We start from the raw sequence: 13,989 nt of genomic DNA on the forward strand, positions 1-13,989 counted from the left end.
ATTCTGCAATCTTTTGACAGCTCATCAAACACATCTAACAGCTGTGAAATGGACATTTTGAGGCTTAAAGTATATAAACAAGGTTATTAATTCAGACGATTCGTTTTGCCGTGTGCAAGCTTCAAATCTTTTGTGAAAGAAATATTTTGTTCAGTATTTATAAGTCTTCTTTCTCATCAAGTTTGAAGTCTAAGTATTGAGAATTGCGGCCAATTTCCGGTCTTGGTTTTTGAAACTTCGTTTCGCTTGAGGACTAGGATTGGAAACGTGAAAATTCATTTGTTTGTTTCTATGAATGTTCTCAACTGCTTTTCAAAATACAGCGCTCGGTCCAAAGGCGGGAAAAGTCTACATAATATACTTTACTGCTTTGCGATTGATTCATAAACAAATGTCAAAATTCTCTTTACTAAAGGTGTAAAAAGCTGACATTTGAATTAAGTTGTACAAAACTATTTCATTTTAATTCGATTATAAACAAAATATACGCGTCAGAAATATTTCAAAAGATTACATAGAAAACTATTCTTGTAAATGTTATCTTTACTGCTTCTATATGTAAAACTGGCCACTAAACTCACTAAAAGTTTCACTTAAGTAACTCATATTGCATTAAGTCGACTTTTAAAGTCGAAAAGAACACAAAACCTAACTAAATTATACGAACAAACTTATACTAAAACTCGCAGGTCACTTTTATCCAGGTTTTCGTTTGGTCCTAAACGTCCCATACACGCATTTAGTCTTTCCTAAGACCTTATACCTTAGTTTCACGTTCAAAACGGTCAAATGTCGTCAAAAGCCTTGGGATCACCTCTTCCCAATTGTTGCCCAACTGTAGTCGGGTGCACAGGCACGGTACCGAGCGGTCAGCGGTCTTTAGCCACGTCATCGCCTTGGTAACCTTCGCGTGCAACTCGGTATCAGACCCCACGGGGCACTCCGGCATTTTGAACGGCGGGATAAGTTGAATTTGAAAAGCAAAGCATTTCTTTTGACGTAAATATGCCAAAACCAAAAGGGTCGCTACCATTTTGCAAAGGGTTTTGAACGTTCGAACACCTTATCAGACAATAAAATACAAAGCTTTTAATGGATATTAATGGAAATGGAGCATTTTAATTGGTTCTTTAGCGGTCGGTAACCCCCAATATTGACCGCTAAGTTTTGGCGGGAAAAAAATGAAATTTAGTGTTTTGAGTGATTTTCTTCAAAAACTCTGTTTGGGAGAACGGTTTAGAAAGTTTAAAATGTCTTAAAGGGAAGAGGAATTAATTGGTTTTTATTATCCGGAAAAAGATGATGTTTTGGGCAACGTAAGGACTTGAATAGCTAAAGAAATTAACGAGATTGGGCTGCTTCTAGGCAACTAGCTAGCGACCCGGAACTTGCAAACAGAAGGATTATTTGGGTTGCATCAAGGCGAAGATATGCACTTTACTTATTAGGAAACTTACCAAGCGATTTCGAACCACAATCAACCAGCATTTTCTCAATTTCCGAAGCATTTACCGGAAGGTAATTATCTAGACGAGAATCTGTTAAATTCCAAGAACCATCCTAGAAGAAGTTCCGGAAAGATGTAAGTACACATCCACTATGTATATCAGTCTAGAGTTAGTTTAGTTTAGGTTTCCTCCTGTAGTAACACTGGACCAATAAGAGATGATCCTTACTGGACCTCTAGGAAGAACAGTTTAGAACTGATAGAGCTATCCAGTATAAATAAAGTTAGTTTAGTTTAGGTTTCCTTCTGTAGTAACACTGGATCAATAAGAGATGATCCTTACTGGACTTCTAGGAAGAACAGTTTAGAACTGATAGAGCTATCCAGTATAAATAAAGTTAGTTTAGTTTAGGTTTCCTCCTGTAGTAATACTGCATCAAATAAGAGATGATCCTTACTGGACCTCTAGGAAGAACAGTTTAGAACTGATAGAGCTATCCAGTATAAATAAAGTTAGTTTAGTTTAGGTTTCCTCCTGTAGTAACACTGAATCAATAAGAGATGATTCTTACTGGACCTCTAGGAAGAACAGTTTAGAACTGATAGAGCAATCCATTATAAATAAAGTTAGTTTAGTTTAGGTTTCCTCCTGTAGTAACACTGGATCAATAAGAGATGATCCTTACTGGACCTCTAGGAAGAACAATTTAGTCTTATATTACCTCATCTTGTAACAGAAATACCCCGATTGGTGGTCCCATCTTTTGTGGTGTCGACTGCATTTCTGGAAGGTTGATCGAACATCTCATCATCCGGCCTGCCCTTCTTCTGTGTAATCTCTCCTCTATTTGCAAAAGTAATAGTCATTTCAACTTATATTTCGCTAAACAAGAACAGAAGTTAAACGCTAGCCTTCTAAATAGCTTACTTTTGGGCAATTTTACATCAGGGGCAGTTGTTCAAAGCTAGGTGGGCGCTAACCCTGGGTTAAATCTTAATCCAGTGTTTTATATAGTTGACGTGCTTCTGAGCCGCTGTTCGTTACAAAATATGACTTCTATCCGTCAAGAAAATATTTATAAAAAAAGGTATTCAACTTTGTAAGCAGGCAATAAAAAATTTAATGTAAAGATTTGCTTTAACCCAGGGTCAGAGCAGTTTCGAATATTTTTGGGGTTTCGCAGAATTGTAAAAACAGCTTTGGAAACGAACTTTTAATCGGCTGTTGGTTGTAGCAATTTAGAATAGAATGGCATTACGATGTTGACAGGCTTAATAAAGAGGATATTTTCTATGCCACGTATAATATTTGTTTAATTTCTTTTAAAATTGAGAACGTTTTGCAACCCTCAAAAACATCGAAAAACAATGTTTACTATTTCATCTAAAAACAACATTAAAATGAAGAGATTTCTCGGGATACGACGAGAATTAAATGACACTTAAATCGAAGCTTCTTTTGCATTCATTTCAGTTATAATGGCGTTGACATTATAACATTGTTGATAGCCGCATTATATTTTGAAAAACCTCTCGTCGTTTAGTGTTTTGCAATCACCAAATATCGAGCGATAGAAAGGTTTGACCAAGGTTAACCGCGCTTTTTGTTAGATTATTTCTGGACAGTACTATAATTATAGCAACTTGAGAATACTGATGAGTGACTGTTACATGAAGTTTACATCAGTGACTAGCGCTAAATAACGCAGGCATAGGTCTGGACAGTGCTATAATTATAGCAACTTGAGAATACTGATGAGTGACTGTTACATGAAGTCTACATGAGTGACTGGCGCTAAATAACGCAGGCATAGGTCAGCGGGCTCGGCGGAGCACATGGAAACTCGAGCGAGATAACTTGCAATCAGTTGGCATTATTTTTTGTGTTCATATTTTTGTACAAGAGTTTTTCTCTAGAAATAAAAAGAGTTCTTCGTACACAACAATGAGAATATTCATTGTGACGATTAGTACATGAGTTTCGAATAATATTTTTTTCTAACAAGTGAAGAGGTATATACCTTTTGGTTTTGAAGTGCTATACCATCGCCTAGAGGAACCGCTTGCCACAGGCGGTGGAGGGGGTTCCCGTGACTCGATGGATCTGCGGAGCAAGGGTGAAGCGGCGGGGGATGGCGTTTCTTGTTCTTCTTGTGTTTGTTCTTTATCCGTCTGAACTTGCTGACTGCCAAGAGACAACGCTACAACGTTCTCCGAAACCCCATCTTCTTTTTTCCTCCGTTTAGGAGAATCTGCTGATTTCAATGATAAAATACAACTAAAGCGCCTCACACGAGAGCTGGTAGCTGAGGTAAAGACCTCGCAAGGCTGGTAATTTGCTCAGCAAGTTAGAGGCTGTTTGCATGAGCCCGGTTACCCGAGATTCAACGAAGCGTGAGATGATTTTGAGGTATTGTAACAAGTCTTTATGACACGAAACAAGCACATGCAATTGTTCTGGTGAGTATTCGACTGCCAGGATCATGTTATCTGCTCATTTCAATACCTCAAAATCATCTCACGCTTCGTCGAACTCGGGTAACCGGGCTCATGAAAACAGCCCCTTACTCTCGTATGGGGATAGTTTTGGTGAGGAATTCGCCTCGAGAGGCAAGTTTCAAGAGTTTTTCCCTAGAAATAAAAAGCGTTCTTCGTATGCAGCGAAGAGAACATTCATTGAGACGATTAGTAGATGAGTTTTGAATAAGAATTTCTTTTAACAAGCGGAGAAGTATATACCTTTTGTTTTCACAGCCCCGAGGCTGACGCTAAACGGTGACTTGGAGAGCAAGGGTGGAGCAGCCCGGGCAGGCATTTCTTGTTCTTTTTGTGGTTGTTGTTTATGAGTTTGAACTTGCTGAATACCAAACGAAAATCCTCCAAAGGTATCCTTCACCGAGACCTCATCTTCTTTTTTCTTCTGTTCAGGAGAATCTGTTAATATCAATGATAAAATAGAACTAAAGCGCGCCTCACACGAGAGCTGGTAGCTGAGGTAAAGACCTCGCGAGGCTGTTAGCTCAGCAAGTTACTCTCGTGTGCGGATAGTTTTTCGTCAGGAATTCGTCTACATAGTTCGTCTACATAGTTTGTCGTGTGTTTTTACTCAGACGAATGATCTGTCAGATGGATCATTTGTCCAGACGGATAATCCGTCTCTAGTATCATTTGGGCCAACATTTAATCGACTGTTACAGCACTGTCCAGTTGCGGTTCGGTTGCGGGCGACCGATAAAAACCGCAGACGACCGCGAAGGAAAAAACACGACCGCGGTTGCCGTTCGCTTCTGAACGGAATGCTATGAACTGCTGAGAACAACAACACAATAATCATATCAAAAACATCCTAAGAAATATCAGTCAGACCGAGTTAGGCTGAGGTTTAACGTCCGTCTCACGGCGGTTCGTCCTCGGTCTGACCACGGTTCAACGGCGATCAGACCGAGGTTTCACCAAGGTTCTGGACAGTACTATAATTATAGCAACTCGAGAATACTGATGAGTGACTATTATATGAAGTTTACATAAGTGACTAACAATAACGCAGGCACAGGTCAGCGGGCTCGACGGAGCACATGGAAACTCGAGCGAGATAACTTCGGATCAGTTGTCAAATAATTTTTTGTGTTCATATTTTTGTACAAGAGTTTTTCTCTAGAAATAAAAAGAGTTCTTCGTACACAACAATGAGAATATTCATTGTGACGATTAGTAGATGAGTTTCGAATAATCTTTTTTTCTAACAAGTGAAGAGGTATATACCTTTTGGTTCTGAAGCGTCATAGCATCGCGTAAAGGAACTGCTTGGCATAGGAGGTAGAGGGGGATTCCGTGATCTGGTGGATCTGCGGAGCAAGGGTGAAGCGGCGGGGGGTGGCGTTTCTTGTTCTTCTTGTGGTTGTTCTTTATCCGTCTGAACTTGCTGACTACCAAGAGACAACGCTACAACGTTCTCCGAAAGCCCATCTTCTTCTTTCTTCTCTTCAGGAGAATCTGTTGATTTCAATGATAAAATAGAACTAAAGCGCGTCGCACACGAGAGCTGGTAGCTGAGGTAAAGACCTCGCGAGGCTGTTAGCTCAGCAAGTTACTCTCGTGTGCGGATAGTTTTCAGGCTGAGTTAACTGCCTCGCGAGGTCGTTAGTTCAGCTGATAGCTCTCTTGTGCGGCTTGCTTAAGGCTATGTGGTGCATGCGAGCGTCATTTTCGAGTGTTTTCAGTATTCTTACCAGGTAAGGAAGGCTTGAAGTAGCTAGGTCTTCGTAGATTCTTTGGAACCTCATCTCGTATTAAGTGAGGTTTTGCTTCTCCATCAAAACCCCCACTGGAATCAGATTCGATTTCTATAAAATACAACAAAACGATGATGTGCATTGAATGCCCTAAATTCATAACTGCATATTTCAGATTTCCATGCACGTCTTTCCATGAACATTGACGCTACATTAAGAAGCAGAATAGGCTACTTTGAGAATATCACTATCATAAGACCGAACAACTTGTATACATTAAATTGATACGATGTATAATATAGGAACAGATTTTTCACCTGAATTTATATTTAGCCATTTGGGACAAAAGGCTACCATTGTTAGGAGCTGTTTATATTGGAGCCAGGCTGGCTCGGCCGTGAAAACTATTCAAGTCTCTTAAAAGTTTAGAAAAACATCGGAAAGGGCGGTCGTGTGTTTCTCGAAAGATCTGTCATTATCTGCGGTTTCTTGTTGTTGGGGTTGTTTTAGTTTATGTGCTTTTGAACCACTGTTCGTTTCAACACTTTACAAAATAAGACTTCTTTCGGTCCACAAAATATTTATAATAAAGATATTCAACTTTGTAAACAGGCAATAAAAAAATTTAGTGCAAAGATTTGCTTTAACCCCGCCAGGGTTGGCTAAGCCAGGTTTTGAACGACGTGGCTCAGAGGATCGAACGTTGTAATAAGCAAGAGTTTTTCTCTAGAAATAACAAGTACGATCAAACTACAGGGTGTCCCAAAAAAAACGAAAACTATTGAAATCACCCATAACAATGTAATTGTTAGAGTTTGAATGCCTAAGCACTCTGTTGGGCCCACAAGTGTATAAATCGGGGTTGCCATAAGCATTTTTATGCATGCATATGATGCAGTCAAATTTGCTTGTTCGCAAAAATGATATTTATTAACAATATTTACAATTTACAAATATGGATAACATTATTTAAAATTTAAATGTATGTGCATCTCAAGGACCATGACCTTCGACATGTCCCCTTTCTCTAGCAACACAAAGCATTTAGCATTTTATAAGCTGCATTAAATCCCCACGGGCTGAAATTCGTGAACACGGCATTCAATTTTTAACAATGAGTGATTTCAATACTTTTCGGGTTTTTTGGGACACCCTGTATAGGCTGAATATTAATGATATGTATATATCATTTGCTGCAAATATATCAAGAATTGCTTGTAACTTGCTTCAAAGGTCAAAAGTAAAAATTCGAACTCCGTCAATCGATGCGGAATATTGCTTATAGAATAATTGTGCCAAGTTTCATTCCGATCAAACAAGTAATGATAGAGCCTTAGGGTTTTTTTAAAGAGCGTAGCCCCCTAACAACAACAACAACAGAAGATTAGCAGCGGTTACGGACCAGTTCCTGGTCCAAAAAGCGTTCCTCGTACACAGCGAAGAGAACATTCATTGTGACGATTAGTAAACGAATTTCGAATAAGAATTTTTTTATCAAGTGGAGAGGTACATACCTTCTCTATTCAAAATCCCAAAGCTTCGCCTACGGTAGGCGATGCTAAACGGTGACTTGGAGAACAGGCGTGGAGCGGCGGGGGGTGGTGTTTCTTGTTCTTCTTGTGGCTGTTTTTTATCTGTCTGAACTTGCTGAATACCAAACGAAAATCCTCCAAAGGTATCGTTCTTGGACACCCCATCTTCTTCTTTCTTCTCTTCAGTAGAATCTGTTTATTTCAATGATAAAATAGAACTAAAGCCCTAAAGAATTCATATTAGGCACAGGAAATTCATCTTAGACAGGAAAGTTGATTGTAAAAACCCGTCTTAATATGACTTGGAATGGATATAAAATTTACACGTGTGATGGGTCGGGTAATGCTAAAAAGGGTATCGTGATTATTACGATAATAATTTTGTTTATTTTCTCAGTTAAGCGCGCCTCACACGAGAGCTGGTAGCTGAGGTAAAGACCTCGCGAGGCTGTTAGCTCAGCAAGTTACTTTCGTGTGCGGATAGTTTTTCGTGAGGAATTCGTCTACATAGTTCGTCTAGATAGTTTGTCGTGTGTTTTTACTCAGACGAATGATCTGTCAGATGGATCATTTGTCCAGACGGATAATCCGTCTCTAGTGTCATTTGGGCCAATATTTAATCGACTGTTACAGCACTGTCCAGTTGCGGTTCGGTTGTGGTCGACCGACAGAAACCGCAGACGACCGCAAGGGAAAAAATACGACCGCGGTTGCCGTTCGCTTCTGAACGGAATGCTATGAACAGCTGAGAACAACAACACAATAATCATATCAAAAACATCCTAAGAAATATCAGTCAGACCGAGCTAGGCCGAGGTTTAACGTCCGTCTCACCGCGGTTCGACCTCGGTTCAACTGCGATCAGACCGAGGTTTCACCAAGGTTCTGGACAGTACTATAATTATAGCAACTCGAGAATACTGATGAGTGACTGTTACATGAAGTTTACATAAGTGACAAACAATAACGCAGGCACAGGTCAGCGTGCTCGACGGAGCACATGGAAACTCAAGCGAGATAACTTTGGATCAGTTGACATTATTTTACGTGTTCATATTTTTGTACAACAGTTTTTCTCTTTAAATAAAAATCGTTCGTCGTACACAACAATGAGAATATTCTTTGTGACGATTAGTACATGAGTTTCAAATATGAATTTTTTTGACAAGCGGAGGGGTACATACCTTTCGGTTTTGAAGCGTCATAGCATGAAATAATAGAGGAACTGGCGCTAAGAGGTGTAGATATAGAGGGTGGAGAGGGTGGAGGCGAATGCCGTGACTCAACGTGCAGTGGTGAAGCGGTGGGGGATGCCATCTTGACACTTCTCTTCGACTTAAGAGAATGAAACGATTCCAATGCTACAAATGCAAACAAAAGATGCTGTAGAAATTGCTGATGCAAGTCGCGCTTGTGGACGCCCCCTGCACTTCTCGTTTCTACAAAATTGTTTCAGTAGATGAGTTTTTTCAATCGATTTGTAGATGAGTTTCGAATAATATTCTTTTCTAACAAGTGAAGAGGTATATACCTTTTGGTTTTGAAGCGCTATAGCATCGCAGAAAGGAACTGCTTGCCATAGGCGGTGGAGGGGGATCCCGTGACCTGATGCCGGACTTGGGCGGCAAGGGTGGAGCAGCCGGGGATGGTGTTTCTTGTTCTTCTTGTGGTTTTTGTTTAGCCGTCTGAGCTTGCTCAATACCAAACAAAAATCCTCCAAAGGTATCGTTGTTGGACACCCCATCTTCTTCTTTCTTCTCTTCAGAAGAATCAGTTCATTTCAATGATAAAATAGAACTAAAGCGCGCCTCACAGGAGAGCTGGTAGCTGAGGTAAAGACCTCGCGAGGCTGTTAGCTCAGCAAGTTACTCTCGTGTGCGGATAGTTTTTCGTGAGGAATTCGCCTCGAGAGGCAAGTTTCTATCGTGTGCGGATAGTTTTCAGGCTGAGTTAACTGCCTCGCGAGGTCGTTAGCTCAGCTGATAGCTCTCTTGTGCGGCGGGCTTAAGGTTATATGCGGTGCACGCTAGCTATAGCGTCATTTTCGAGCGATTTCAATATTCTTACCAGGTAAGGCAGACCTGCGGTAGGCAGAACTTCGCGAACGCGGTATTAGAGCCTCATCTCTTATTGAGTGAGATATTTCTCCACCACCAAAAGTCTGTCTCAAATCAGGTACGATTTCTATAAAATACAACAAAACGATGATGTGTATTAATAATGCTCTAAATTCAAAACTGAATATTTCAGGGGCCGGTTGTATCAAGCCCGTTTAGCTTAAACGGCGGATAAGTTTAAAATAGAAAGCAAGTCTATCGTTTTATTCAACAAGCAAACAAAATGTTTCTAACCTTAATACAAAGATACTGCTCACAACTACATATTCAGTGCATAATATTCAAGTTGACTCATTCAAGAGAGATGTAAGAGTGTTATTTAATTTTGACTTATCCACCGCTCAAACTCGTTTCGAACATGCACAACCGGACCTTGGTATATTTGATGGCCCCTTCACACATATTTTAGGGCTACACCCCTCCCCCCCCCGGTTTAAGTCAAACTTTTCAAGCTTCTTACCAAATGTCGGAGCGATCCTAGAGCTCGGAACAGGGGGAGGAGGGGGTGGTGGTGACGCTACACCTTCTTCTTTCGCACCACGAGATGGAACACCTCGTCTCAAAGATTTTTTGGACTTTATCTTTCCGAGGAGGGCATCAAGTTCTAATTTTGCTTGTGGATCCTCTACCAGTGAAAAGAAAGATGGTGTAGAAATTCTTTGACAACAAAGCAAAAGTAGTTCATGGTTGACATGTACTGTATTTAGACCATACAGTTCCAGAATAACATCGGTGGTAAACCGCATAATATGGTAAACATACCATCATCAAAGCACATATCATCGCCTTCACTTTCATCATCATCATCATGTAAATCTGGGAAGAACAATTTGGAACTTCGAGAATCCACCTGACCTTATTTATGCCTCACTATATCACCTGAGTCACTATTGATAGTTTCCGAGAACTTTCTTGCAAGTCCTGGGGCCGGTTGTATCAAGCCCGTTTAGCTTAAACGGTGGATAAGTTCAAAATAGAAAGCAAGTCTATCGTTTTACTCAACAAGCAAACTAAATGTTTTTAACCTTAATACAAAGATACTGTTTACAACTACATATTCAGTGCATAATATTCAAGTTGACTCATTCAAGAGAGATGTAAGAGTGTTATTTAATTTTGACTTATCCGCCGTTTAAGCTAAACGGGCTTGATACAACTGGCCCCAGATTTCCATGTCCTGTTTTCCACCAGGCGAATTTATTCGCGTGACGCGAAGCGATATCTGAAATCGGGTTATTGGATTGCTTTGCGAAAAAAATCGCCGCGAAAAAGTAGAAACGCTTCTTAAGGCGGATTTCCACTTACAGCGAAATCGTTCGCTAGCGAAATATTTGCATATTTCCTTTTGAATTGAGAACAGTCAAGTCGAACTAATTTATTTATGCTGTTAAAATTCAAAAGAAAACATGCAAATATTTCGCTGGCGAACGATTTCGCTGTAAGTGGAAATCGGCCTTTACTTTTTATATGTTCGCGCGAAAGGGCTAACACCCCCCCGGTTTAAGTCAAACTTTTCAAGCTTCTTACCTAATGTCTGTGCGTTCGTAGAGCTCGGAACAGGGGGAGGAGGGGGTGGTGGCGATGCTACATCTTCTTCTTTTGCACCACGAGATGGAACACCTCGTCTCAAAGATTTTTTGGACCTTAATTTTGCTTGTGGATCATCTACCAGTGAAAAGAAAGATGGTGAAGAAATTCTTTGATAACAAAGCAAAAGTAGTTTATGGTTGACATGTATCGTATTTAGACCATACAGTTCCAGAATAACACGGGGTAAACTGCATAATATGGTTAACATACCATCATCACTGAATAATCCAAAGCCATATCATGGCTTTACTTCATTCATTATCATCATGTAAATCTGAGAAGAACAATTTGGAATTTTGAGAATCCACCTGACCTTACTTATGCATCACTATATCACAGAGTTGCAAAAAGAGTTCAACCTTCCTCCGGTAGGATTTCAAGTTTTGAAAACCTTCCTCAAAACGACGTTACGTCAGTGAGTCAAGTGGCAACCAGCATAAACAAATATTTGTTTTTTTAATACATGCATGTGATCAATTAGAGTGCTCAACTTTGAACCTTCCTCACAAACCTCATTCAAAGCAAACCTTCCTCCGGGTGGTACCCGCGTACCCGCTGCTTTTTTGCAACTCTGCTATATCACCTGAGTCACTATTGATAGTCTCCGAGAATTTTCTTGCAAGTCCAGGGGCGTAGCCAAACGGGGAATGGGGTGTTCGGACTTTCTCCCCCCTGTTGTAATTTTCGTCTAGTAACATGTAGAGCTTAGTATACTTAATGGTTGCCCCCTGTTAATCTTAGGCTGCTCCGCCTCTGTTTAAGTGAAACTTTTCAAGCTTCGTACCTGGTGAGAATGTGTTCATAACTGGAAATTCAGTACTCAAATATCGTCCGCTTGGTGCCCCTAAAAAGAAAAATGATGTGGAAATACAATAATCAAGAGTGAATATGGAGACAGAAACACAATAATTAAGAGTGGATATGGAGAGTTAAATTTTTCAGTTTCATTGCAAGCCTCACCTAGATCTGGAGGCAAATCATCAAGTTCTTCAACATCATGTCCTGTGCATAACAAAATGAAAATAACAAATGAATAAACCGAAAGCAGATAATAATTTAGATATACTCATAAACTAGACACCGTGGCAATTGGTAAGAGTTGATTTCATAAGTATCATTTAAATGATTTTAAACTTTTACGTGCGTTTAGGTACGTATAAAAAAAAACGAAAGTGGAAAACAGCCCTTAACCTACAAGCTAATTTACAAAGATTTCGTACTGTCTTGCTTCAAAGCATGAAATTTAAATTCTTGCAAGTTCAGGGGCGTAGCCAAACGGGAAATGGGGTGTTCTTAAGTGAAACTTTTCAAGCTTCTTACCTGTTGAGAATGTGTTTATAATTGGAAATCTAGGACTTAAAGAACTTTCCCTTGGTGGCACTAAAAAGAAAAATGATGTGGAAATACAATAATCAAGAGTGAATATGGAGACTGAAATTCTTTAGTTTCATTGCAGCCTCACCTATTACATAAATATCTTCAAAATCAGTCCTGGTATAACGAAGTGAAAATAACAAATAAATAAACCGAAAGCAGATAATAGTTTAGATATACTCATATACTGCATAGGACACCGTGGAAATTGGTAAGAGTTGATTTCATAAGTATCATTTAAATGATTTTAAACTTTTAACGTGCGTTTAGGTACGTAAAAAAACACGAAAGTGGAAAACAGCCCTTAAGCTACAAGCTAATTTACAAAGATTTCGTACTGTTTTGCTTCAAAGCATGAAATTTAAATTCTCGCAAGTCCAGGGGCGTAGCCAAACGGGAAATGGGGTGTTTTTAAGTGAAACTTTTCAAGCTTCTTACCTGTTGAGAATGTGTTCATAATTGGAAATCCAGGACTTAAAGAACGTTCCTTTGGTGGCACTAAAAAGAAAAATGATGTGGAAATACAATAATCAAGAGTGAATATGGAGACAGAAATACAAGAATCAAGAGTGGATATGGAGAGTTAAATTTTTCAGTTTCATTGCAAGCCTCACTTGCATCATGTCTTGTGCATAACAAAGTGAAAATAACAAATAAATAAACCGAAAGCAGATAATAATTTAGATATACTCATAAACTAGACACCGTGGATTTTAGTAAGAGTTGATTTCATAAGTATCATTTAAATGATTTTAAACTTTTAATTGCGTTTACATACGCACAAAAAACACGAAAGTGGAAGACAACCCTTAAGCCACAAGCTAATTTACAAAGATTTCGTATTGTTTTCCTTTAAAACTTGAAATTTAAACATTCACTGAAGCTGGGAGAGTCTATGGAAAGTCTGCGAAATACAGATAATGTACAAACGTCGACAGAATATCGGTCGACTTTTACGCTACTTTTATGACTATTTTTGGACTAAATTTAATGACGGCAGAAGTCAGTGAATATGGAGACAGAAGTTCAATAATCAAGAGTGAATATGGAGAAGAATGTTGTGAATACCCAGAGAACATTCCAAAGAACATTTTTCTACGTCCATATCAAAACAAAGCTCGCTTGACCCTCCACCGAAACCATAAATTTCTTCATCACCTGTTCATGCCAGAGAAAAATAAGTTAATAATTTAGATTTACTGCGTATAGACAATACGTTCAGTTCTGGAGTAAAATGATAATATATATGTTATTTACCAGATTGGAGGTCTGTATAGGGAAATATTTCCCAAGGTCTCAAAAACAGCCCGAGCCCGAAGGCCGAGGGACGTTTTTAAGACCGAGGGAAATATTTCCATATACAGACCGACTAAACTGGTAAATAATAGATTTATTTTTTTTCTTGCGGTTTGAATTCGTATTTTAGCGTTGGCTCTGCGCTTTTAAATCTCGCCCGGTCCGTACGGCCTCATACGGACCGCTCGCGTAGCCAATCAGATTGCAGAAAACGCTAAAATATGAATTCGGACCGCAAGGAAAAAAAATATATCCAGTGCGAAACGTTTAGATTGTCATAAATTTTCTTTACCAGTAGAATCATATAATCGATGCGAAGAATCGAAATCCGTAAATTCGGGAGAAAAATTACGCACCATCAAACCAGGATATGCAAGCTGTAAAAAATATTATTCATTTGA

General features: G+C 39.3%; 2 protein-coding genes across 5 annotated transcripts in view; both read right to left on the bottom strand.

Annotated features, from left to right (window-relative positions):
* LOC114538317 (serine/arginine repetitive matrix protein 1-like) lies at nt 1–11,170 on the bottom strand. 4 transcript variants are annotated; one of them, XM_028559468.1, is made up of 15 exons: nt 11,129–11,170; nt 10,856–10,993; nt 10,091–10,144; nt 9,789–9,953; nt 9,279–9,395; nt 8,743–8,970; nt 8,396–8,572; nt 7,194–7,403; nt 5,677–5,790; nt 5,210–5,440; nt 4,187–4,381; nt 3,469–3,699; nt 2,170–2,291; nt 1,458–1,560; nt 1–1,062 (listed from the first exon to the last, which is right to left on the bottom strand). In XM_028559468.1, exons 3-15 carry the CDS (start codon nt 10,104–10,106, stop codon nt 758–760), a joined length of 2,214 nt encoding a protein of 737 aa, XP_028415269.1. In that variant the 5' UTR covers nt 10,107–10,144; nt 10,856–10,993; nt 11,129–11,170; the 3' UTR covers nt 1–757. The 4 variants fall into 4 exon arrangements, with proteins under 4 accessions (XP_028415269.1, XP_028415267.1, XP_028415270.1 ...); XM_028559466.1 differs by having other exon boundaries at nt 3,469–3,702; XM_028559469.1 differs by lacking the exon at nt 5,210–5,440 and having other exon boundaries at nt 3,469–3,702.
* LOC114538331 (protein mono-ADP-ribosyltransferase PARP4-like) overlaps nt 11,170–13,989 on the bottom strand; it is a 25,308-nt gene continuing 22,488 nt past the window's right edge. Inside the window, exons 22-27 of the mRNA XM_028559483.1 lie at nt 13,881–13,965; nt 13,361–13,450; nt 12,731–12,790; nt 11,879–11,920; nt 11,703–11,762; nt 11,170–11,192 (exon numbers count right to left, since the gene is read on the bottom strand). Coding sequence (XP_028415284.1) covers nt 11,170–11,192; nt 11,703–11,762; nt 11,879–11,920; nt 12,731–12,790; nt 13,361–13,450; nt 13,881–13,965 — 360 coding nt within the window. The remainder of the gene's footprint in view (nt 11,193–11,702; nt 11,763–11,878; nt 11,921–12,730; nt 12,791–13,360; nt 13,451–13,880; nt 13,966–13,989) is intronic.

This window comes from Dendronephthya gigantea, unplaced genomic scaffold (assembly GCF_004324835.1).
Source record: "Dendronephthya gigantea isolate DGI-Jeju-01 unplaced genomic scaffold, DenGig_1.0 000180F, whole genome shotgun sequence".
NCBI classification, from domain to species: Eukaryota; Metazoa; Cnidaria; class Anthozoa; order Malacalcyonacea; family Nephtheidae; genus Dendronephthya; species Dendronephthya gigantea.

Coding starts and splice junctions, on each gene's coding strand:
- LOC114538317 (XM_028559466.1), bottom strand. Junction 5,441..5,676: donor CTTCAAGCCTTCCTTACCTG/GTAAGAATACTG, acceptor TGAAATCAACAG/ATTCTCCTGAAGAGAAGAAA. Junction 3,703..4,186: donor CGGGGCTGTGAAAACAAAAG/GTATATACTTCT, acceptor CATTGAAATCAG/CAGATTCTCCTAAACGGAGG.